Source organism: Entelurus aequoreus, linkage group LG21 (assembly GCF_033978785.1).
Source record: "Entelurus aequoreus isolate RoL-2023_Sb linkage group LG21, RoL_Eaeq_v1.1, whole genome shotgun sequence".
In the NCBI taxonomy this organism is placed as follows: domain Eukaryota; kingdom Metazoa; phylum Chordata; class Actinopteri; order Syngnathiformes; family Syngnathidae; genus Entelurus; species Entelurus aequoreus.
This window is the reverse complement of record NC_084751.1, coordinates 45910960-45938459: the sequence shown is the minus strand read 5'-3', so window position 1 is coordinate 45938459 and position 27500 is coordinate 45910960. Positions and strand designations below refer to the sequence as shown.

Sequence of the window (27500 nt, the reverse complement as noted above, 5' to 3'; positions counted from 1 at the left end):
ATATAAGTGTTATAATGAAGGCAACACATGATGTAAGTGTCTATACTAGCTATATTAGCCTACTATCAAAATGACTTTAAAAGTCGTATATAACTGTTATAATGAAGACAACACATGATTTAAATGTCTATATTAGCTATTTTAGCTAATATAGCTTTTTCAGTCCTTTTGCCACTTGTGCCAGCTTTTTTGAAACAAGTTGCAGGCATCAAATTCCAAATGAGCTAATATTTGCAAAAAATATCAGTTTCTCAGTGTGAACATGAAATATCTTGTCTTTGCAGTCCATTCAATTGAATATAAGTTGAAAAGGATTTGCAAATCATTGTATTCTCTTTTTACTTACCAATTTACACGACGGGACAACTTCACTTTGTTTGGGGTTTTGTACCTTCTGGTAACATTTCTTCATTTTACGTACAATTTGGTTTCCGTCAGACCTCTTAAGAGATACCAGTGAAAGGTGCCACAGTAAAAAGTCTCATAATAAGTGTAATACAATGTGCAACATGACTTTAAACACTTGCACTAACCTACAGTACCTGCACTGCAGGCTAAGATATTACATCTGTTTTATCATTCATAAATTGAGACTATTTATTGAGTCTATATTTTGCTACATTGCATTGGAATATAAATATGAGAGAGTAAAATACATCCAACTAAATACGACATGTGGTTGTTACACCCACTAATTAGGTTCCTTTATACCGGCCGCCTCTTCGAGCTGCAATTTGACCCACTTAACATGCTTCAAAACTCACCAAATTTGACACACACATCAGGACCTGCGAAAATTGCCATCTTATAAAAAAAACCAAACCCCAAAAATCAAAATTGCGCTCTAGCGCCCCCTAGGAAAAAACAAAAACAAACTGCCTCTAACTCCCACTAGGACCTGTATGTAGGTCATACTTAGACCTACATTTCATAATTGTACATCTTCGGGCAAAAACCAACAGGAAGTTGGCAATTTCCCCTTCAAGACAAAATTGTACTAAAAAAAACTCATTTTTGCCTCTTTGACCTGTAATTTGACCCCCTTAAAATACTTCAAAACTCACCAAAATTCTCACACACATCGGGACTGGTGGAAATTGCGATCTAAAAAAAAACCGAACCCCAAAACTCAAAATTGCGCTCTAGAGCAATTTTTGAATAAAACAGAGAAAAAACTGCTCCTCAGAGGAAAACTCAGACAAAACTGCTTATAACTTCCGGTAGGAACGTCTTAGAGACATGAAACAAATACCTCTATGTAGGTCTCACCTAGACCTACATTTCATAGACTGACATCCTTCAGCAAAAATCAACAGGAAGTTTGCTATTCCTCCTTCAAAACAAAATTTTTGTTACAACCGGTCACCAAACATCAAACGTTATCTCCTCTGAGCGCGTTTGTCGTTTCAGCTTCAAACTGCTACAGGAGAGAGATTGAACCCTTCTGATTAAACGTTCTGTACGGATTTTTGATACGTGCTACCGTTTTGATTTTACGAGCCTTCAAAGAAAACAACCACTGTGCCGCGACACCTAGGAAAAAGACACAGACACAACTTCCTCTAACTCCCAGTACGAATATCGTAGAGACACAAAACAAACCTCTATGTAGGTCTCACACAGGACTACCACTGGACAAAAGTATTGGGACACCTAGGACTAGCACCTGCCAAAATGCGGACCCGACCAACGCTGCTTGCAGCTTTAATTAAAATTGATATTTTTAATGCATTTTGTGGTGAGTTTTGTTTTTAACTTCAGCATCCTGGTCGCACAAAGCCACCACAGCCATGCTCTACATTCTCTCCGCACCAAGCGTGTGAATGAACTGACTGAGGCTATTTATCTTTGGCAAAGAATGGCACAGCAAACTGGCAGCTATGGCCGCAGTTCCTGCAGGCTAAAATGACTCATTTATGTCAGGCTTATCAGTGATAATTGTTTTTTTTGAGATACTTGATGACAGGATGATGTTTTGTTCAAGTGCTCTGTGGGTACACTCAGCCAAAGTAATCACCACTCAGTAGCATAAACATGGAATACACACCTCTCGGTTTGATGGTGTGTGTGTGAAATGGTTGGTACAGTCGTTTATGAATTTATTATGGATGTACTGAAAATGTGAGCACATCTGCTGGTGTTCCTGGGATTAAAGGCCTGACCACAGAACTTTCCTCCAGAAGGTCTTATCTTTGTCCATGTGTGGTCAGATGGAACAAAAATGGAGCTGTTTGGCCACAATACCCAGCAATATATTTGGAGGAGAAAAGGTTGGAGGAACATCATGCCTACTGTCAAGCATGGTGGTGGTAGTATTATGCTCTGGGCCTGTTTTGCTGCCAATGGAACTGGTGCTTTACAGAGAGTAAATGGGACAATGAAAAAGGAGGATTACCTCCAAATTCTTCAGGACAAGCTAAAATCATCAGCCCGGAGGTTGGGTCTTGGGCGCAGTTGGGTGTTCCAACAGGACAATGACCCCAAACACACCTCAAAAGTGAAAAAGGAATGGCTGAATCAGGCTAGAATGAAGGTTTTAGAATGGCCTTCCCAAAGTCCTGACTTAAACGTGTGGACAATGCTGAAGAAACAAGTCCATGTCAGAAAAGCAACACATTTAGCTGAACTGCACCAATTTTGTGGGCAAAAACTCAAGCTCACATTTTCAGTAGACCCATAATAAATTCATAAAAGAAGCAAACTTAATGGATTTGTTTTTATGACCAACAAGTATGTGCTCCAATCACTACATCACAAAAAAAATAAATATTGTAAACTCAAGACAGCCATAATAATAATAATAATAATTAGGGATGTCCGATAATGGCTTTTTGCCGATATCCGATATTCCGATATTGTCCAACTCTTTAATTACCGATACCGATATCAACCGATACCGATATCAACCGATATATACAGTCGTGGAATTAACACATTATTATGTCTAATTTGGACAACCAGGTATGGTGAAGATAAGGTACTTTTAAAAAAAAATTATAAAATAAAATAAGATAAATAAATTAAAAACATTTTCTTGAATAAAAAAGAAAGTAAAACAATATAAAAACAGTTACATAGAAACTAGTAATGAATGAAAATGAGTAACATTAACTGTTAAAGGTTAGTACTATTAGTGGAGCAGCAGCACGCACAATCATGTGTGCTTACGGACTGTATCCCTTGCAGACTGTATTGATATATATTGATATATAATGTAGGAACCAGAATATTAATAACAGAAAGAAACAACCCTTTTGTGTGAATGAGGAGGGAGGTTTTTTGGGTTGGTACATTAATTGTAAGTGTATCTTGTGTTTTTTTATGTTGATTTAATTAAAAAAAAAAAACAAAAAAAAAAACAATACCGATAATAAAAAAAAATGATACAGATAATTTCCGATATTACATTTTAACGCATTTATTGGCCGATAATATCGACATCCCTAATAATAATAATATATGTTATTTGTAAAAAGCACTTTACATTGAGCAAACAACCTCAAAGTGTTACAGTGTATTAAAAAAAAATAATAATAAAAATAAATAAATAAATAAAAAGATAATAAAAATAAATAAAAATAAAAACTAGAACTAGCATGCATATATCTAAAAAAAAAAGACTTTTTTAAAACAAAGGGTTTTTAAGCCTTTTTTAAAAGCATCCACAGTCTGTGGTGCCCTCAGGTGGTCAGGGAGAGCGTTCCACCACACTGGGAGCGGCGGAGCAGAAAGCCCGGTCTCCATTGTTCGTAGCTTCGTCCTCGGAGGTTGGAGGAGGTTAGTCTGACCGTAGCGGAGGTGTCGTGTGGAGGATTTGGTGGTGAGCAGTTCTTTGAGGTAGAATAGAAAAGAATAGAATATATCTTTATTGTCATTGTACATTTGCACAACGAAATTGCAAGCAAAATTAATTTAGTGCATATTCATAACAAATAAAGGGGGGCATTACCATGGAGGCACTGGTGGGTTAGTAGGGATTTGAGAACTGGTGTGATTAGGGATGGGCGATACCACACATTTAGGATTCGATACGATACCGATACTTTTTCTTGCATTTTTATCGATACCGATACCATTAATTTCTTATTGGCAATTTTTGTCAGTCAAAAATATTATTACTATTGTTATTATTTAAGACAAATCACAAGACAAATACAGACCATTCATACCACATTTATTATGGTCAATATATAATAAAAGTAAAATTAAAATAAATAACATAAATATGAAAAATACATTTTTATTATGTATAATAATAATTAGATATTAGGGCTTTCCAATTAACTGTCAAATCCGAATCACAAGAAGCTGCAGTTATTTTTTAAAGTTTGTGATATAATTAGCAATTAATGAAATATGAAATGTAAGAAATCATGTTACAGATTAAAACCAAAATCACATTCAATCATATATTCAGGATTTTCTTGGAAAAAAATAAAACTGTAATGCAAAGATGAAGAATCTCCAAATTGTATCTCTTTCTTATCTTGTTTTAAATACTCGAGCAATTTTCAACTAACAGTAAATTCCCCCGTGTGGAAATTATTTGAATTTCGGATAATCATTTAAACAAAAATATTCAGTAAACATTACTAAAAAATAAATAAGCAATGCCTGTTTTAGTCAACAATTGGACAACACTGGATATGCCTGGCTGCATCGCTACAGTCGGCTGGCTGTGCGGGTGTTGCACGTTGACGACGCTCATTGGCTGTCTCCTGTCACGTGACTATACTATACTCTGCCAGGTACAGGGCTGTCCCAGCACATTAGGAAGTCATCAAAAACATCTGAAAGTCATGCTTGCACCCCCCACACGCCGTTTTTTGGTTTATAGCGATACTTTTTTCAGAAAAGTGATGCCAAATGAGTAGCGTGTGAGTATCATAGTGGATCTAACATAATAGTGAGAGTCCAGTCCATAGTGGATCTAACATAATAGTGACAGTCCAGTCCATAGTGGATCTAACATAATAGTGAGAGTCCAGTCCATAGTGGATCTAACATAATAGTGACAGTCCAGTCCATAGTGGATCTAACATAATAGTGAGAGAGTCCAGTCCATAGTGGATCTAACATAATAGTGAGAGTCCAATCAATAGTGAGAGTCCAGTCCATAGTGGATCTAACATAATAGTATGAGAGTCCAGTCCATAGTGATATATCGATACCACAGGATCGATACGCACATCCCTAGGTGTGATGTGTTGGTGTATTCCCGCACTGACATGATGATCTTCACAAGAGTATGTCAACGTTTGACCACGACTGTCTAATCCTTTTTCAAGTAGCTGAAGGATCTTGCAATCTTTGTTGTGCTGGTGATTAAAAGAAATGACGACAAGTGCTTCGTTTACATTGTGAGATAATGTTTTTTCTTGGGTTGGCGATCGCTTCATTACGCTTTGCTCGCCCGCCGCTGCTCGCTGTGATAAATCCGTGTGTAGTTTGCTCGCTCCGCTTGGCCGGGCTCCAGGTTATCACCGTTCCCCCATTCCCCTCCTGCTTATTACTAATGCAATAGCTGGCTTATGGGCAAGGTTTCAGGCCAGATGAATGGTCATTGGACACATCCATAGAAACACATCCCTCCCTGCTTTGCTTGCTGAACGGCATTTCTTTTATGAACTGCAGCATGAATCTTACCAGGACAAAGAGCTTTGACATATTTGTCCTCATTTACTTGCACTTATGGAAGGTCACAATGAGATTAACCGTCCCGTGATGCCTTTCTGCTTTTATCCGTCTCTGATCGAATCCATCTCTTTGTCATGTTCCGTCTGGTTTGTCTGAATAGAAGGTGTGCGTGCGGGATGTTTTACATGTGGGTGTCATATGGTCTTCTATACCCACGCTATCTTTGATCAAGCACCGAGGTTGTAAATGCAACTATCCATTTCCTGCTACAGAAGAGGCCTGACGTGGATACAAAGGCCGGCGAGTGTGCTCCGTAATGGGGGTGATGCGACAAAGAAAGAGGTTATTCAATATCTTGTGGGAGGCACTGAATGGAATTCACTCAAGAATATATTCGTAAATGTGGAATTCCTGCCTAATTTTTCAGAATGAGAAATACTTTAATAATCCCAGAAGGGAAATTAAGATCCCATTCAGAGCAGACAAACATTACAGGAAGACAGAACAGGATCGCGCCCCTTTCAAAAAAGCTGAGAAACCGCTAAACGCTGTTTACAAATTTTCAGTCTAAGCCTGGGACCCTGGAGAGGGGGTCCAGACTGAGGCCAAGGAGAAAAAAAAGTCATAGCCATAGCACACATAAGTATGTGGGAAACATCAAAGAACACAAAGAACATTAGAGACATTAAAAAGAGCAGAGCTGATGCAACCGGCCACTTCTATACACCGCCACAAAAGTAAAACAACCACAACAAACAAACATATATACTGTGGGAGACAGGAGCAGACCCAACAAAACAACCCTCGGACGCCCAATGACTCTCAATCAATCAATCAATGTTTACTTATATAGCCCTAAATCACGAGTGTCTCAAAGGGCTGTACAAGCCACAACGACATCCTCGGCTCAGATCCCACATCAGGGACAATGAGAAACCTTGGAGAGGACCCCCGCCCCGGGCGATAGGTGCAATGGACGTCGAGTGGATCTAGCACAATATTGTGAGAGTCCAGTCCATAGTGGATTTAACATGATAGTGTGAGAGTCCAGTCCATAGTGGATCTAACATGATAGTGTGAGAGTCCAGTCCATAGTGGATCTAACATAATAGTGAGAGTCCAGTCCATAGTGGATTCAACATGATAGTGTGAGAGTCCAGTCCAAAGTGGATCTAACATAATAGTGAGAGTCCAGTCCATAGTGGATCTAACATAATAATGTGAGAGTCCAGTCCATAGTGGATTTAACATGATAGTGTGAGAGTCCAGTCCATAGTGGAGCTAACATAATAGTGAGAGTCCAGTCCATAGTGGAACTAACATAATAGTGTGAGAGTCCAGTCCGTAGTGGATCTAACATAATAGTGTGAGAGTCCAGTCCATAGTGGATCTAACATAATAGTGTGAGAGTCCAGTCTATAGTGGATCTAACATAATAGTGAGAGTCCAGTCCATAGTGGATCTAACATAATAGTGAGAGTCCAGTCCATAGTGGATCTAACATAATAGTGAGAGTCCAGTCTATAGTGGATCTAACATAATAGTGTGAGAGTCCAGTCCATAGTGGATCCAACATAATTGTGTGAGAGTCCAGTCCATAGTGGATCTAACATAATAGTGTGAGAGTCCAGTCCATAGTGGATCCAACATAATTGTGTGAGAGTCCAGTCCATAGTGGATCTAACATAATAGTAAGAGAGAGTCCAGTCCATAGTGGATCTAACATAATAGTAAGAGAGAGTCCAGTCCATAGTGGATCTAACATAATAGTGTGAGAGTCCAGTCTATAGTGGATCTAACATAATAGTGAGAGTCCAGTCCATAGTGGATCTAACATAATAGTGTGAGAGTCCAGTCCATAGTGGATCTAACATAATAGTGTGAGAGTCCAGTCCATAGTGGATCTAACATAATAGTGTGAGAATCCAGTCCATAGTGGATCTAACATAATAGCGAGAGTCCAGTCCATAGTGGATCTAACATAATAGTAAGAGAGAGTCCAGTCCATAGTGGATCTAACATAATAGTGTGAGAGTCCAGTCTATAGTGGATTTAACATTATAGTGTGAGAGTCCAGTCCATAGTGGATCTAACATAATAGTGAGAGTCCAGTCTATAGTGGATCTAACATAATAGTGAGAGTCCAGTCCATAGTGGATCTAACATAATAGTGTGAGAGTCCAGTCCATAGTGGATCTAACATAATAGTGTGAGAGTCCAGTCCATAGTGGATCTAACATAATAGTGTGAGAGTCCAGTCTATAGTGGATCTAACATAATAGTGAGAGTCCAGTCCATAGTGGATCTAACATAATAGTGAGAGTCCAGTCCATAGTGGATCTAACATAATAGTGAGAATCCAGTCCATAGTGGATCCAACATAATAGTGTGAGAATCCAGTCCATAGTGGATCTAACATAATAGTGTGAGAGTCCAGTCCATAGTGGATCTAACATAATAGTGTGAGAGTCCAGTCTATAGTGGATCTAACATAATAGTGAGAGTCCAGTCCATAGTGGATCTAACATAATAGTGAGACTCCAGTCCATAGTGGATCTAACATAATAGTAAGAGAGAGTCCAGTCCATAGTGGATCTAACATAATAGTGTGAGAGTCCAGTCTATAGTGGATTTAACATTATAGTGTGAGAGTCCAGTCCATAGTGGATCTAACATAATAGTGAGAGTCCAGTCTATAGTGGATCTAACATAATAGTGAGAGTCCAGTCCATAGTGGATCTAACATAATAGTGTGAGAGTCCAGTCCATAGTGCATCTAACATAATAGTGAGAGTCCAGTCCATAGTGGATCTAACATAATAGTGAGAGTCCAGTCCATAGTGGATCTAACATAATAGTGAGAGTCCAGTCTATAGTGGATCTAACATAATAGTGAGAGTCCAGTCTATAGTGGATCTAACATAATAGTGTGAGATTCCAGTCCATAGTGGATCTAACATAATATTGTGAGAGTCCAGTCCATAGTGGATCCAACATAATAGTGAGAGTCCAGTCCATAGTGGATCTAACATAATAGTGAGAGTCCAGTCCATAGTGAGAGTCCAGTCCATAGTGGATCTAACATAATAGTATGAGAGTCCAGTCCATAGTGGATCTAACATAATAGTGTGAGAGTCCAGTCCATAGTGGATCTAACATAATAGTGAGAGTCCAGTCCATAGTGGATCTAACATAATAGTGAGAGTCCAGTCCATAGTGGATCTAACATAATAGTGAGAGTCCAGTCCATAGTGGATCTAACATAATATTGTGAGAGTCCAGTCCATAGTGGATCTAACATAATAGTGAGAGTCCAGTCCATAGTGGAGCCAGCAGGAGACCATCCCGAGTGGAGACAAGTCAGCAGCGCAGAGACGTCTCCAACTGATGCACAGACGAGTGGTCCACCCCGGGTCCTGACTTTGGACAGCTAGCTCGTAAATCCGTGGCCACCGAACCTGTGCCCACCCCCACCCCCGCTCCACGAAGGAGTGGGAGGCAGAGTACAAAAGAAATGGCAGATCAACTGGTCTAAAAGGGGGTCTATTTAAAAGCTAGAGTATACAAATGAGTTTTAAGATGGGACTTAAATGCTTCTACTGAGCTAGCATCTCTAGCTGTTACCGGGAGGGCATTCCAGAGTACCGGAGCCCGAATAGAAAACGCTCTATAGCCCGCAGACTCTCGGCCAGTGTCCAGTCCGCATGGATGAGCGAGGATACGTCCAAGAAGGCCGAGGTGTCCGAGGGACACTTCGACAGGGACTCGCTTTGTTTCACCTCCATTGGTCATCTTCCGCCTTCTTAAAGGTTTCTAAGCCTCATTGGTCGCCATCATTGATCTCTTTCTCAAAGGCTGTCAGATGACGTTGACGTGACGTATCTGCTCGAAAACGATACCAATATTGTTAATATTGACTTTATTATTTAGATTTGTTATTTTCCGTCTCTGCTTCCAGTCAAACCGGACCCCCCCGAGCGAGTGACGGCCACCCCGATTCGTTTCAACGTTCGAAGGTTGGAGGTCTCCTGGCAAAGTCCTGCCACCTGGCCGGACATTGACAACTTCCCTCTGAAATACTTCCTGCGATACCGGCCTCTCATCAAGGAGCAGTGGCAGCATGTGAGTACCACCACCTCAAAGAAGGGATACACCGACACCAAAGGTACATGACACTTACTCGGTGTCAAATAACTGATCAGACCCAACCTGATCAGCTCTACACTTCCATTGGATGGGATTCATCCCTAACAGAAGCTTGGGTGTGTGTTTCTGTCCGTCTCTTGTTTGGGAGGGTGGGCTTTCTTCCCTGAGGCGTCCATATAGTAGAAGCATGTGTGCCCACCAAAGGAGGAAAGTTCTGCAGCGTTATTATCATGCATGTCATTGGTTTGCATCGCTGTTATTTCAAGCACTTGGGTTGCAGTCGCTCTCACATGCACACTCGTACCAATGCAAGGGGTAAACATTTTCTTTTACTTTGTCTTTCCTGCACACTTTTGGTCCCCCTGTTGTTACCTTTCAACACGTTTACTGCCTCCGACCTCACAGCAGCAAGAAAGTAAGTCCACTTGCCGTGTTATTCGGACTATATGACGCACTTAAAATCTTTTCATTTTCTCAAAACTCGACAGTGCGCTTTATAACCCGGTGCGCCTAATGTACGGAATACTTTTGGTCGCGCTTACCGACCACAAAGCTATTTTATTTAAATACCTACTCTTGCTCAAGCAATTCATTAAACTACCGTATTTTTCGGACTATAAGACGCACTTAAAATATTTTCATTTTCTCAAAAATCAACAGTGTGCCTTATAACCCGGTGAGCCTAATGATTTTGGTCGTGCTTACCGACCATGAAGCTATTTTATTTGAATACCTCTTCTTGCTCAAGCAATTAATTAAACTACCGTATTTTTCGAACTATAAGGCGCACTTAAAATCCTTTCATTTTCTAAACAAAATGGACAGTGCGCCTTATAACCCGGTGTGCCTAATGTACGGAATAATTTTGGTTGTGCTTACCGACCATGAAGCTATTTTATTTGAATACCTACTCTTGCTCAAGCAATTGATTAAACTACCGTATTTTTCCGACTATAACACGCAGTTAAAATCCTTTCATTATCTAAAAAATGGACAGTGCGCCTTATAACCCGGTGCGCCTAATATTCGGAATACTTTTGGTTGTGCTTACTGACCATGAAGTTATTTTATTTGAATACCTACTCTTGCTCAAGCAAATGATTAAACTAACGTATTTTTCGAACTATAAGGCGCACTTAAAATCCTTTCATTTTCTCAAAACTGGACAGTGCACTTTATAACCCGGTGAGCCTAATGTACGGAATAATTTTGGTCGTGCTTACCGACCACAAAGCTATTTTATTTGAATACCTACTCTTGCTCAAGCAATTGTTTGAACTACCATATTTTTTGGACTATAAGACGCACTTAAAATCCTTTCATTATCTAAAAAATGGACAGTGCGCTTTATAACCCGGTGCGCCTAATGTACGGAATGATTTTGGTCGTGCTTACTGACCACAAAGCTATTTTATTTGAATACTTACTCTTGCTCAAGCAATTGATTAAACTACCATATTTTTTGGACTATAAGGCGCACTTAAAATCCTTTCATTTTCTCAAAACTGGACAGTGCGCTTTATAACCCGGTGCGCCTAATGTACGGAATACTTTTGGTCGCGCTTACCGACCACGAAGCTATTTTATTTGAATACCTACTCTTGCTCAAGCAATTGATTAAACTACCGTATTTTTTGGACTATAAGACTCACTTAAAATCCTTTCATTTTCTAAACAAAATGGACAGTGCGCCTTATAACCCGGTGCGCCTAATGTTCGGAATAATTTTGGTTGTGCTTACCGACCATGAAGCTATTTTATTTGAATACCTACTCTTGCTCAAGCAATTGATTAAACTACCGTATTTTTTGGACTATAAGATGCACTTAAAATCCTTTAATTTTCTCAAAACTCGACAGTGCGCTTTATAACCCGGTGCGCCTAATGTATGGAATACTTTTGGTCGCGCTTACCGACCACAAAGCTATTTTATTCGAATACCTACTCTTGCTCAAGCAATTCATTAAACTACCGTATTTTTCGAACTATAAGGCGCACTTAAAATCCTTTAATTTTCTCAAAACTCAACAGTGCGCTTTATAACCCGGTGCGCCTAATGTATGGAATACTTTTGGTCGCGCTTACCGACCACAAAGCTATTTTATTTGAATACCTACTCTTGCTCAAGCAATTCATTAAACTACCGTATTTTTCTGACTATAAGACGCACTTAAAATCCTTTCATTATCTAAAAAATGGACAGTGCGCTTTATAACCCGGTGTGCCTAATGTACGGAATACTTTTGGTTGTGCTTACTGACCACAAAGCTATTTTATTTGGTATGTGGTGAAATGACAAGTGTGACCGGTAGATGGCAGTCACACATAAGAGATAGGTGTAGACTGCAATATGACTCATGCAAACAACACCAACATTTTATATGTTCCATTGAAAATATAAAACATTACACACGGCGCTCAAAAATCTATCAAAATGTTTTAGTAGGACTTTGGTAAGCTATGAAGCCACACCGCTTGATGGATTGTACTGTGCTTCAACATAGGAGTATTATTATGGTGTGTGTATAAGGTAAGACATATTATCTGGCGCTTTGTTTCGCAATATTATGCAAAAGTAACTTTTCTTACTTTCTGGTACCTGCTGATGTGTATTTGGGATCTGCATAAGTCCTGAAAATGTGCGTGCCTCCGCCTTTGAAGTCTGTAGTCGATAAGCTTCTTCTTTGTCTCTATCTTCTTGTTATGTGACATTCATCCTCCACTGTTGCCATTTCTAATATAAAATAGTGTAAAGTTCTTACTTATATCTGTCAGTAAACTCACCATGAAAGCACTAAAACAGGGGTCACCAACCTTTTTGAAAGCAAGAGCTACTTCTTGGGTACTGATTAATGCGAAGGGCTACCAGTTTGATACACACTTAAATAAATTGCCAGAAATAGCCAATTTGCTCAATTTACCTTTAACTCTATGTTATTATTAATAATTAATGATATGTACACTTAATTGAACGGTTTAAAAGAGAAAACACGAACAAAATGACAATCAAATTTTGAAACATAGTTTATCTTCAATTTTGACTCTTTAAAATTCAAAATTCAACCGAAAAAAAGAAGAGAAAAACTTAAAAAAAGAATTTATGGAACATCATTAGTATTTTTTCCTGATTAAGACAATTTTAGAATTTGGATTAAATAGGTTAAAAACCAATCTACACTTTGTTAGAATATATAACAAATTGGACCAAGCTATATTTCTAACAAAGACAAATCATTATTTCTTCTAGATTTTCCAGAACAAAAATTTTAAAATAAATTCAAAAGACTTTGAAATAAGATTTAAATTTGATTCTACAGATTTTCTATATTTGCCAGAATATTTTTTTTGAATTTTAATCACAAGTTTGAAGAAATATTTCACAAATATTCTTCGTCGAAAAAACAGAAGCTAAAATAAAGAATTAAATTAAAAAATATATTTATTATTCTTTACAATACTTTTTTTTTTTTTTTACTTGAACATTGATTTAAATTGTCAGGAAAGAAGAGGAATGAATTTAAAAAGGTAAAAAGGTATATGTGTTTAAAAATCCTAAAATCATTTTTAAGGTTGTATTTTTTTCTCTAAAATTGTCTTTCTGAAAGTTATAAGAAGCAAAGTAAAAAAAATTATGAATTTATTTAAACAAGTGAAGACCAAGTCTTTAAAATATTTTCTTGGATTTTCAAATTCTATTTGAGTTTTGTCTCTCTTAGAATTAAAAATGTCGGGCAAAGCGAGACCAGCTTGCTAGTAAATACATAAAATTGAAAAAATAGAGGCTGGTAAGTGCTGCTATTTGAGCTATTTTTAGAACAGGCCGGCGAGCTACTCATCTGGTCCTTACGGGCTACCTGGTGCCCGCGGGCACTGCGTTGGTGACCCCTGCACTAAAACATACCGGTGTAGTGAGTTTACATTATTCACCTAAAGAACTTTAGTTATTAGAGAGTTCCGGTCAGACGTTTTTTTTTCACGGGACACATTGCGGGTGTTGTTGTTGCACTAGTGAGCCACGAATGAGGAGATGCTGCTCCGTAATGGATTGAAGTAAAGTCTGAATATCATTAAAACAGTTAGCGCCATCTTTTTGACACTTCTTCCACTCCCGTCCTTGCACGCTACACCGCTACAACAAAGATGACGGGGAGAAGACGCTGTCCAAGTGGAGGCACGTAAATAAGACCGCCCACAAAACGGCGCATCTGCAACATTTTGAGCAAAAAACCACCATCACATGTTATGTAGACCACAAGGAAGTCTTTTACATTTAGAAAATAATCATAATAATATGACTCCTTATAATCCGGTGCGCCTTTTGTATGAAAAAAGACCTGAATAGACCCGCTCATCGGCAGTGCACCTTATAATCCGGTGCGCCCTATGGTCCGGAAGATACGGTCTTTCCAAGAAAGCTCCTCACTGGTTCCAGAAGCTTGTTCTTGTACATTTGGAGTGCAACACAGTATTTGCTTCAGGGATGTGTTGCAGCTAAAATGTTGTCTGTTGTTGGAGGATGTTCTTGTCCAAGTGAGTTCATTGCTGCGCCGGATCAATAAGTTGCTATCATCCAACCAGGATATCTGTTGATAAAGGTTGTTGCCATTGATTATTTATACATGCATTAACAGAAGCCATACACGTTCCCTTTTTAATCTACTGAGGGAAATGCTGCTTGTTGTTCTCAGTGGTGTAAAACAGCAAAATACAGAGAAGCCTTTTTAAATGGGAACTGCACTTTTTGGGGGGAATTTTGTTCACAATCATGAGAGACAAGAACACACATGTCTTTTTTTGGGGGGGATTTTAAAGATCATAAACGACTTCAAAGCCCTCCATCAACGTTTTATATACACACTGCAAGTATATATATAATGTAGTAACAGACACCTTCATAACAATATGTAATATGTACAATATACACACTGCAAGTATATATATAATGTAGTAACAGACACCTTCATAACAATATGTAATATGTACAATATACACACTGCAAGTATATATATAATGTAGTAACAGACACCTTCATGACAATATGTAATATGTACAATATACACACTGCAAGTATATATATATAATGTAGTAACAGACACCTTCATAACAATATGTACAATATACACACGGCAAGTATATATATAATGTAGTAACAGACACCTTCATAACAATATGTACAATATACACACGGCAAGTATATATATAATGTAGTAACAGACACCTTCATAACAATATGTAATATGTACAATATATACTCGGCAAGTACATATATAATGTAGTAACAGACACCTTCATAACAATATGTAATATGTACAATATACACACTGCAAGTATATATATAATTTATTAACAGACACCTTCAAAACAATATGTAATATGTACAATATACACACTGCAAGTATATATATAATGTAGTAACAGACACCTTCATAACAATATGTACAATATACACACTGCAAGTATATATATAATGTAGTAACAGACACCTTCATAACAATATGTAATATGTACAATATACACACTAAGTATATATATAATGTAGTAACAGACACCTTCATAACAATATGTAATATGTACAATATACACACTGCAAGTATATATATAATGTAGTAACAGACACCTTCATAACAATATGTAATATGTACAATATACACACTGCAAGTATATATATAATGTAGTAACAGACACCTTCATAACAATATGTAATATGTACAATATAAACACTGCAAGTATATATATAATGTAGTAACAGACACCTTCATAACAATATGTAATATGTACAATACACACACTGCAAGTATATATATAATGTAGTAACAGACACCTTCATAACAATATGTAATATGTACAATATACACACGGCAAGTATATATATCATGTAGTAACAGACACCTTCATAACAATATGTAATATGTACAATATACACACTGCAAGTATATATATCATGTAGTAACAGACACCTTCAAAACAATATGTAATATGTACAATATACACACTGCAAGTATATATATCATGTAGTAACAGACACCTTCATAACAATATGTAATATGTACAATATACACACTGCAAGTATATATATCATGTAGTAACAGACACCTTCATAACAATATGTAATATGTACAATATACACACTGCAAGTATATATATAATGTAGTAACAGACACCTTCATAACAATATGTAATATGTACAATATACACACTGCAAGTATATATATATTGTAGTAACAGACACCTTCATAACAATATGTAATATGTACAATATACACACTGCAAGTATTTATATAATGTAGTAACAGACACCTTCATAACAATATGTACAATATACAAACTGCAAGTATATATATAATGTAGTAACAGACACCTTCATAACAATATATAATATGTACAATATACACACTGCAAGTATATATATAATGTAGTAACAGACACCTTCATAACAATATGTAATATGTACAATATACACACTGCAAGTATATATATAATGTAGTAACAGACACCTTCATAACAATATGTAATATGTACAATATACACACTGCAAGTATATATATAATGTAGTAACAGACACCTTCATAACAATATGTAATATGTACAATATACACACTGCAAGTATATATATCATGTAGTAACAGACACCTTCATAACAATATGTAATATGTACAATATATTCACTGCAAGTATATATATAATGTAGTAACAGACACCTTCATAACAAAATGTAATATGTACAACATACACACGGCAAGTATATATATATAATGTAGTAACAGACACCTTCATAACAATATGTACAATATACACACTGCAAGTCTTTATATAATGTAATAAAAAACTCATTCATAACAATACGTAATAATTACAATATTTACAGTATTTTGATCATTTTAATCATTGCCGGAACTAATTCTTCAGCACACTTATTTCCGTTTCCATAGCAACGCACGTGTGACTTCTGGCAACAACCCTTTCCGGATACAAAACGCGTGTGTGTTTTCCAGACTCGGTAACAAACCGTGTGGACAATATTTTTTTGGGACAAATGAGGATTCACAACCTTATCTTTTTGAATCTGAATATATGGAGGATGAAGTACTGCTTCTAGAAGCCGGCAGTGAGGAAGAGTGAGACGTTGGAGCGGACGCAAGCCGAGAGAGTGAGGTGAAAGTGACTCCAAGCTGCAAATTGTGGCATTTTAAATCCAAGCTATTTCGACATACATGGCACGCTTACCCATAATTAACCTGCTGCTCACTGCTCCCCTCACCTCCCAGGGGGGTGATCAAGGGTGATGGGTAAAATGCAGAGAATAATTTCGCCACATCTAGTGTGTGTGTGTGACAATAATTGGTACTTTAACTTTAACTAACTTAACATCTTGGTTATTATACAGGTTGCAGAATGTAAATGAAGTATTGTTGACGGTTTATGAATGCATTTTAAAATGATTTAGAGGTAGAATTGATTCCTCCCGTTAGCTGCCTTGCTCGCCAACAAAAACAAGGCAATTTTTACATGTTAAAAAGCGAAAAAAAAACATTAAAAATGGTCTTCTTAAAATCATTTTTTGTCTTGAAAATCATTTTTTGTCATGAAAATCAACTTTTACCTTGAAAATCATTTTTTGTCTTGAAAATCAACTTTTACCTTGAAAATCATTTTTTGTCTTGAAAATCAACTTTTACCTTGAAAATCATTTTTTGTCTTGAAAATCAACTTTTAACTTGAAAATCATTCTTTGTCTTGAAAATCAACTTTTACCTTGAAAATCATTTTTTGTCTTGAAGATCAACTTTTACCTTGAAAATCATTATTTGTCTTGAAAATCAACTTTTACCTTGAAAATCATTTTTTGTCTTGAAAATCAACTTTTACCTTGAAAAGCATTTTTTGTCTTGAAAATCAACTTTTACCTTGAAAATCATTTTTTCTCATGAAAATCAACTTTTACCTTGAAAATCATTTTTTGTCTCGAAAATCAACTTTTACCTTGAAAATCATTCTTTGTCTTGAAAATCAACTTTTACCTTGAAAATCATTTTTGTCTTGAAAATCAACTTTTACCTTGAAAATAATTTTTTGTCTTGAAAATCAACTTTTACCTTGAAAATCATTTTTTGTCATGAAAATCAACTTTTACCTTGAAAATCATTTTTTGTCTTGAAAATCAACTTTTACCTTGAAAATCATTCTTTTTCTTGAAAATCAACTTTTACCTTGAAAATCATTTTTTGTCTTGAAAATCAACTTTTACCTTGAAAATAATTTTTTGTCTTGAAAATCAACTTTTACCTTGAAAATCATTTTTCTCTTGAAAATCAACTTTTACCTTGAAAATCATTTTTTGTCTTGAAAATCAACTTTTACCTTGAAAATCATTCTTTGTCTTGAAAATCAACTTTTACCTTGAAAACCATTTTTTTGTCTTGAAAATCAACTTTTACCTTGAAAATCATTCTTTGTCTTGAAAATCAACTTTTACCTTGAAAATCATTTTTTGTCTTGAAAATCAACTTTTACCTTGAAAATCATTTTTGTCTTGAAAATCAACTTTTACCTTGAAAATCATTTTTGTCTTGAAAATCAACTTTTACCTTGAAAATAATTTTTTGTCTTGAAAATCAACTTTTACCTTGAAAATCATTTTTTTGTCTTGCAAATCAACTTTTACCTTGAAAAACATTTTTTGTCTTGAAAATCAACTTTTACCTTGAAAATCATTTTTTGTCTTGAAAATCAACTTTTACCTTGAAAATCATTTTTGTCTTGAAAATCAACTTTTACCTTGAAAATCATTTTTGTCTTGAAAATCAACTTTTACCTTGAAAATCATTTTTTGTCTGGAAAATACTGTGACGACCTGGTTGCATCGTGGTGCGTGGTTGTTCTCCCAGGGATGCAGACGGCTTCGGACACAGCGTGCAGGTAGGAAAATGATTTATTAAAGCAAATAAATCAGACAGGAAAAACAAAAACGTGCTCATAGCACGGAAGACAAAAACAAAGGGACTAGCGTGGGAGCTAGCAAGTAAATATAGCATAGCGTGAAAGCTAGCAGGAATCGAAGTGTCGTTAACTGTTGCATATAAGCAAATTAGCAAGCCAGGCCGAGTGAGGCTAGGGCAAAGACTAAATAGAGATAAACACAAGGTGCTGAAAACACATGTGACACTAAAAAGTAAACAAACTGTGATCTGAGCAGCGGATCCTAACATGTAACTTCCAATTGTAACGATGTTGCACGTGTAATATTCTCTTAATGATTATTTTTCAACAATAATTCACAGTGGGCCACATCTTCTATGATAAATATAATAAAAAGCCAGGTTTCTTACCAGGTTGTGTATGTTGTGTTGTTTGGCAAACACAAACCTGCACCTCTGTCCTACAACCAGCCCAAAATCGCTGATGTTAAAAGCAGTTTTCCCTTTTCACCTCTAAGTTACATCCCCCTTGCAGCCGTTATGAATGAAAACCCCGGAAAAATCCGATGTTGTGGTCTGGAGTCATGATTCAAGCTGACACTCGCACTCCAGCGCCAGTCAGTCCTTAAGAGAAGTGATGCGTAACTTCCAAAATTCCAAAACCTTTGTCAATGTTTGGATTGGTCCAGAGTACCTGATTAGAAAATGACATAAATACAGTCAATGACAGCTCGTCCTCTTTTTTTGTGGCCATCTTGGACAAAAAGGCAGAGGTTTTTACTTTTCGGAGCAGTTAGAAGTGGAAAATACTGAGCCTGTCTGGACTTTTATTAGGTGTTGCTTTTATTCTTAGCCCTATGGAAAGTCTGCTTAAGAGATAGATTATTAAGTGGTAGATGAAATTAAATGATAACAACCCAGTGTGCTGTTTGTGCAAGTTTAAAGGCCTACTGAAAGCCACTACTAGCGACCACGCAGTCTGATAGTTTATATATCAATGATGACATCTTAACATTGCAACACATGCCAATACGGCCGGGTTAACTTATAAAGTGACATTTTAAATTTCCCGCCACACTTCCGGTTGAAAAACTCCTTTGGATATGATTTATGCGCGTGACGTCACCAAATCCACGGAAGTGGTTGTACCCCATCGACCCGATACAGAAACCTCTTGTTTTCTTCGACAAAATTCCACAGTATTGTGGACATCTGTGTTGGTGAATCTTTTGCAATTTGTTTAATGAACAATGGAGGCTGCAAAGAAGAACGTTGTAGGTGGGATCGATCGGTGTATTAGCGGCTAAGTACAATACTTACAGCAACACAACAAGGACTACTTACTACGCCTAGCCGATGCTTGCCGCCAAACCCACGGATGAAGTCCTTTGTCGCGCCGTCGATCGCTGGAACGCAGGTGAGCACGGGTGTTGATGAGCAGATGAGGGCTGGCTGGCGTAGGTGGAGCGCTAATGTTTTTATCATAGTTCTGTGAGGTCCGGTTGCTAAGTTGCTAAATTAGCCTTAGCGTCGTTAGCTACCGCATTGTTAAGCCTTACCAGGCTCTTAATTTTTAACCGTGTAGTTACATGTACACGACTGTACAACTGGGACTTTTAGTAATGTTTTGTCTTCAAAATATCCTTCAAACTTTATTCCCATTATGTTTATGCTATATATACAAAATTATGATGTGATAAGAGTGTCTAAATAACATATACTGTATTTGGAAATGTGGCCCCCCCAACTGCGCCCAAGACCCAACCTCCGGACCAACACATTTAGCTGAACTGCACCAATTTCGTCAAGAGGAGTGGTCAAAAATTCAAGCAGAAGCTTGTGGATGGCTACCAAAAGCGCCTTATTGCAGGTAAACTTGCCAAGGGACATGTAAGCAAATATTAAAGGCCTACTGAAAGCCACTACTAGCGACCACGCAGTCTGATAGTTTATATATCAATGATGAAATCTTAACATTGCAACACATGCCAATACGGCCGGGTTAACTTATAAAGTGCAATTTTAAATTTCCCGCTAAACTTCCGCTTGAAAACGTCTATGTATGATGACGTATGCGCGTGACGTCGATGGTTGAAACGGAAGTATTCGGACCCCATTTAATCCAATACAAAAAGCTCTGTTTTCATCTCATAATTCCACAGTATTCTGGACATCTGTGTTGGTGAATCTTTTGCAATTTGTTTAATGAACAATGAAGACTGCAAAGAAGTAAGTTGTAGGTGGGATCGGTGTATTAGCGGATGGCTGCAGCAACACAACCAGGAGGACTTTGAGAGGGATAGCAGACGCGCTAGCCGGCGACCTCACCTTGTCTTCCTCCGTCTCCGGGCCGCCGACCGCATCTATGATCGGGTGAAGTCCTTCGTCGCTCCGTCGATCGCTGGAACGCAGGTGAGCACGGGTGTTGATGAGCAGATGAGGGCTGGCGTAGGTGGATAGCTAATGTTTTTAGCATAGCTCTGTGAGGTCCCGTTGCTAAGTTAGCTTCAATGGCGTCATTAGCAACAGCATTGTTAAGCTTCGCCAGGCTGGAAAGCATTAACCGTGTAGTTACATGTCCATGGTTTAATAGTATTGTTGATCTTCTGTCTATCCTTCCAGTCAGGGGTTTATTTATTTTGTTTCTATCTGCATTTAAGCCCGATGCTATCACGTTAGCTCCGTAGCTAAAGAGCTTCACCGATGTATTGTCGTGGAGATAAAAGTCACTGTGAATGTCCATTTCGCGTTCTCGACTCTCATTTTCAAGAGGATATAGTATCCGAGGTGGTTTAAAATACAAATCCGTGATCCACAATAGAAAAAAGGAGAAAGTGTGGATTCCAATGAGCCAGCTTGTACCTAAGTTACGGTCAGAGCGAAAAAAGATATGTCTTGAACTGCACTCCAACGTTCCTCATCCACAAATCTTTCATCCTCGCTCAAATTCATGGGGAAATTGTCGCTTTCTCGGTCCGAATCGCTCTCACTTCTGGCTGCCATCACTGTAAACAATAGGGAACTTTGCGGAAATGTTCAGCTGACTACGTCACGCTCCTTCCGGTAGGGGCAAGGCGAAAAAAGATACATCCTGCACTGCACTCTAGTCCTTCACTCTCCCGTTCCTCATCCACGAATCTTTCATCCTGGCTCAAATTAATGGGGTAATCGTCGCTTTCTCGATCCGAATATATCTAGCTGCTGATGTAAACAATGGGGAAATGTGAGGAGCCTTTCAACCTGTGACGTCACGCTACTTCCGGTACAGGCAAGGCTTTTTTTTTATCAGCGACCAAAAGTTGCGAACTTTATCGTCGATGTTCTCTACTAAATCCTTTCAGCAAAAATATGGCAATATCGCGAAATGATCAAGTATGACACATGTGCTATCCCCGTTTGAATAAAAAAATGTCATTTCAGTAGGCCTTTAACATTGCTGTATGTATACTTTTGACCCTCATATTTTCAGTAGACTCATAATTAATTCATAAAAGAACCAAACTTCATGAATGTTTTTTATGACCAACAAGTATGTGCTCCAATCACTCTATCACAAAAAAATAAGACTTTTAGAAATGATTGTAAACTCCAGACAGCCACGACATGATGTTCTTTACAAGTGTATGTACACTTTTGACCACCATGTTACTTATCATACATGTTATTTGATAGCCGCCTATTCCAGCTCGGGTTCTTGTAAATCAAGCCAATAAAAGCTTTGTCGACACCAATTTCCTCTTGCATGGCAGACAGCTAGGTGAGAATGGCTTTCACGTATAACGTTGTCAGAAGTGATGGCGGCGGTGTGATTGAGCTGGAAAGCATCCATCGACGAAGCAACAAGGCCCTGATACTGAAGGGATGAAGAATCCTCCATAACAAAGTCAATGCAAAGGTTTTGGAGCTGATATACCTCAGAAGGAGAAACATTTCAACTGAAAAGTACTTACAGAAATGATAAACATTAACGAAACTCTGGGTTTGATTTATACGCACGGGCGATGCGCAATTAAAACAAGTGCTTATTATACTCGGGGAAAGATGTGATGGGATAGGTCGTGCAAAACTGAGAGTGAGTAATGGATCGTGCGCAGGCAGAGGTATGGAGATAAATGAAAGAAATGTGCGCAAGGAAGAGATAGTGATAAAATATATTGAGGAACAGGTGCCAGCAACAGATAAATAGCACAAGAGGCGACTTTGAAAGGGCATTTTTAGAGGCTATCAGTCAGAAGGTGTTTCACATTACAGGGTGATGAATGAATGGCTCATTGAGGAGTGAGAAAGGTGCAATAGGAAGAAGTTTGTGGATGCAAGCAGAAGACAAAAAGAGTCGATCTGTGTAGTGCAGGGGTCGGCAACCTTTACCACTCAAAGAGCCACTTTGGCAAGTTTCACAAATTAAAGAAAGTAATGGGAGCCACAAAAAAAATGTTAAAATTTAAAATGAAAAACACCGCATACAAAGCTTAAACACTTTGTGCTATGTTAACCAGGGGTCTCCGACACACGCACCGGCACGCACTTTAATGTGGAAATTTCATGTTAGTGCAGCCCGTGAGTTTTGAATGAATGGCGCTTGATAGCGTCATACTTGCCAACCCTCTCATTTTTCCCGGGAGACTCCCGAATATCAGAGCGCGATGACACTGCATTTGGCGCCCTCTACAGTCTGCCCTAACAGTGTACCTGCTCGACCACACGTAGAATGCAATTTCAGCTTGCTCACGTAAGTGACAGCAAGGCGTACTAACTCAGCAGCCACACATCTTACACTGACGGTACCAATACCCAGAATCCCATGCAGCCCTAACTCTTCCGCTCAACCAACGCACGGAGAGGGGGGGTTGATGTGTAGGGGGATTTGGTGGTAGCGGGGGTGTATAATGTAGACCGGAAGAGTTAGGGCTGCATGGGATTCTGGGTAATGGTTGTGTTGTGTTTATGTTGTGTTACGGTGGGATGTTCTCCAGAAATGTGTTTTTCATTCTTTTTTGGTGTGGGTTCACAGTGTGGCGCATATTTGTAACGTAACAATGTTAAAGTTGTTTGATACGGCTACCGTCAGTGTAAGCTGTGTGGCTGATGAGTAAGTATGCTTTGCTGTCTCCTGTGTGTGCAAGTAATAACAACATGCAACATGTGGCTGGACTGGCACGCTGTATGTAAATGCTATAGAGGACAATTACTGCAGTGCAATTAAGGCACGCCCTTTATTTAGTAATTACAGTGTAAATAGGATTATTTTTCCCTGGGAGTAATCTATGAGGGACACTGAGATCCATAAATATCCTGGGAAAATCGGGGGGGTCGGCATGTATGTAGCTGAGCCGCATCAGAGTGGTCAAGGAGCCGCATGCGGCTCCGGAGCCGCGGGTTGCCGACCCCTGGTGTAGGAAATGTTCTCATCTCATGAAATAAGTGTACAATCAAATCAGTAAGGTTTTGCCACAAATATATCTGTCATGTTTCAATAGGAATGTTGTCAATAACAGTCACAGCTAGTTTGCTGGCTAAAGAAGTGGTATATCGTCATCAACGTACTATAAGCTGCATACATTTGAACCTTATACAAAGACGTGGCTAATTTATGGATGTTTCTAAGAGCTTCACATGCTGCCAAACATGTTTGTCTCATTCCCGTGGACCAATGAAACTGTTCAGTTGACCATTAAGCACATTCTTGTCATGTCTGTGTGATCATGTTTTGTTTGTGTCTTGTTCGATTTTGTTTTTGGACTCTTTGTGCACTTTTGTTTGTTTTGTCACCATAGCAACCCATTAGTTGTCACCTGTCATGTCACGCACCTGCTTCCCGTTTTGAGTCACGCACCTGTTTTCACTGATCATGTCACTGCTATTTAAGCCGGTCTGTTTCTGTTGCTCGTGGTGGCGACATCCTGTCAATACGTGGACTATGGGTTGTTGTGTTTTCCCGGAATGCAACGGAAAGTTGGCGCGGGCAAGACGTGAATGTAAGTACATGATTTATTAAAACACTAACAAACAAAGCAAACAAAAAGGCGCGCACAATGGCGGAGAACAAACTTGACTAATGAAACAAAACTTGCACAAAAGCAGAAACTATGAACAATAAACAAAAACTTGCTTGGCATGGAACAGCATGAAAACTATGGCAGACAGGAATATCATGGGTAGCAGTAGCATGGATGGATAGATAATTTCACCACCACGAACAACAGAAACAGACCGGCTTAAATAGCAGTCACATGACCAGTGCAAACAGGTGCGTTACTCAAAACGTGAAACAGGTGCGTGACATGACAGGTGAAAAAATAATGGGTTGCTATGGTGACAAAACAAACAAAAGTGCACAAAGAGTCCAAAAACAAAATCGAACATGACAAAAACAAAACATGATCACACAGACATGACAATTATGGACTCACCCTCGTCATGGAGACGGAAGAACGAATGGCACAAAACACAGCCCCACAGCTAAAGACAATCGACCTGGCCATCAAAAAAGCAGACAGCTGTCACGTGGAACGGAATGCCACTACCACTACCGGGCCACGGAAGGCTGGGTGAGGAGGGGTACAAAGACCTCGCTCAATGACTTCTCCTGTAGGCTACTGTATGTCGCGTTACAGGCACTGTCTTTTGTTACATTTGTAAATGAACACAAGCGCCTGTGTAAGTATTTCATGTTTCAATGTGTACACCTGCAGCCAAAATAGAATTTGTACAAAAATTAGGTGGGTGTGACTTATAATTAGGCCCGCTCTATGGCTCGGAAATTATGGTAGTCGTACTCCCATGTGCTATACCACAAACATGTCTGTCATGATCCAATATGAATAGGGATTTTGTCAATAACAGTCACAGCTAGTTTGCTGGCTAAAGAAGTGGTATATCATCATGTACGTACTATAAGCTGTGTACCTTTGAACCTTGCGCTTTATACACAGCTGTGGCTAATTTATGGATGTTTCTAAGAGCTTCACATGCCGCTACAAAATTTAGCTTCGTCACAGTGGGCCAATGAAACTGTTCACATGAAGTCAAACGTGCTCACACAGTCATTCAGTTGACCATTTAGCACGTTATGGACTCACCCTTGTCATGGAGAAGAAAGAGCGAATGGCACAAAACGCAGCCCCACAGCTAAAGACAATCGACCTGGCCATCAAAAAAGCAAACAGCTGCCATGTGGAAAGGAAATACACTACCACTTATGGTGGTAGTGGAAGACTGGATGAGGAGGGGTACAAAGACCACGCTCAATGACTTCTCCTGTAAGCTGTGTACCTTTTGAACCTCGCGCTTTATACACAGCTGTGGCTAATTTATGGATGTTTCTAAGAGCTTCACATTTAGCCTAATCACAGTGGATCAATGAAACTGTTCACATTAAATCAAACGGGCTCACACAGTCATTCAGTTGACCATTTAGCACGTTATGGACTCACCCTTGTCATGGAGAAGAAAGAACGAAGGGCACTAAACGCAGCCCCACAGCTAAAGACAATCGACCTGGCCATCAAAAAAGCAAACAGCTGCCATGTGGAACGGAAATCCACTACCACTTATGGTGGTAGTGGAAGACTGGATGAGGAGGGGTACAAAGACCACGTTCAATGACTTCTCCTGTAAGCTGTGTACCTTTTGAACCTTGTGCTTTATACACAGCTGTGGCTAATTTATGGATGTTTCTAAGAGCTTCACATTTAGCCTAATCACAGTGGATCAATGAAACTGTTCACATTAAATCAAACGGGCTCACACAGTCATTCAGTTGACCATTTAGCACGTTATGGACTCACCTTTGTCATTGAGAAGAAAGAACAAATGGCACAAAACGCAGCCCTACAGCTAAAGACAATCGACCTGGCCATCAAAAAAGCAAACAGCTGCCATGTGGAAAGGAAATCCACTACCAGTTATGGTGGTAGTGGAAGACTGGATGAGGAGGGGTACAAAGACCACGCTCAATGACTTCTCCTGTAAGCTGTGTACCTTTTGAACCTTGCGCTTTGTACACAGCTGTGGCTAATTTATGGATGTTTCCAAGAGCTTCACATTTAGCCTAATTACAGTGGATCAATGAAACTGTTCACATTAAATCAAACGGGCTCACACAGTCATTCAGTTGACCATTTAGCACGTTATGGACTCACCTTTGTCATTGAGAAGAAAGACCAAATGGCACAAAACGCAGCCCCACAGCTAAAGACAATCGACCTGGCCATCAAAAAAGCAAACAGTTGCCATGTGGAAAGGAAATCCACTACCACTTATGGTGGTAGTGGAAGACTGGATGAGGAGGGGTACAAAGACCACGCTCAATGACTTCTCCTGTAAGCTGTGTACCTTTTGAACCTTGCGCTTTATACACAGCTGTGGCTAATTTATGGATGTTTCCAAGAGCTTCACATTTAGCCTAATCACAGTGGATCAATGAGACTGTTCACATTAAATCAAACGGGCTCACACAGTCATTCAGTTGACCATTTAGCACGTTATGGACTCACCTTTGTCATTGAGAAGAAAGAACAAATGGCACAAAACGCAGCCCCACAGATAAAGACAATCGACCTTGCCATCAAAAAAGCAAACAGCTGCCATGTGGAACGGAAATCCACTACCACTTATGGTGGTAGTGGAAGGCTGTATGAGGAGGGGTACAAAGACCACGCTCAATGACTTCTCCTGTAAGCTGTGTACCTTTTTAACCTTGCGCTTTATACACAGCTGTGGCTAATTTATGGATGTTTCCAAGAGCTTCACATTTAGCCTAATCACAGTGGATTAATGAAACTGTTCACATTAAATCAAACG

The 27500-nt window shown here is 38.7% G+C and overlaps 1 protein-coding gene across 1 annotated transcript in view; it reads left to right on the top strand.

Moving 5' to 3' along the window:
• The window catches only part of LOC133638626 (ciliary neurotrophic factor receptor subunit alpha-like), a 322030-nt gene that overhangs the window by 210487 nt on the left and 84043 nt on the right, over positions 1-27500 (top strand). Inside the window, exon 5 of the mRNA XM_062031417.1 lies at positions 9596-9759. Within this exon, the coding sequence (XP_061887401.1) occupies positions 9596-9759 (164 nt within the window). The remainder of the gene's footprint in view (positions 1-9595; positions 9760-27500) is intronic.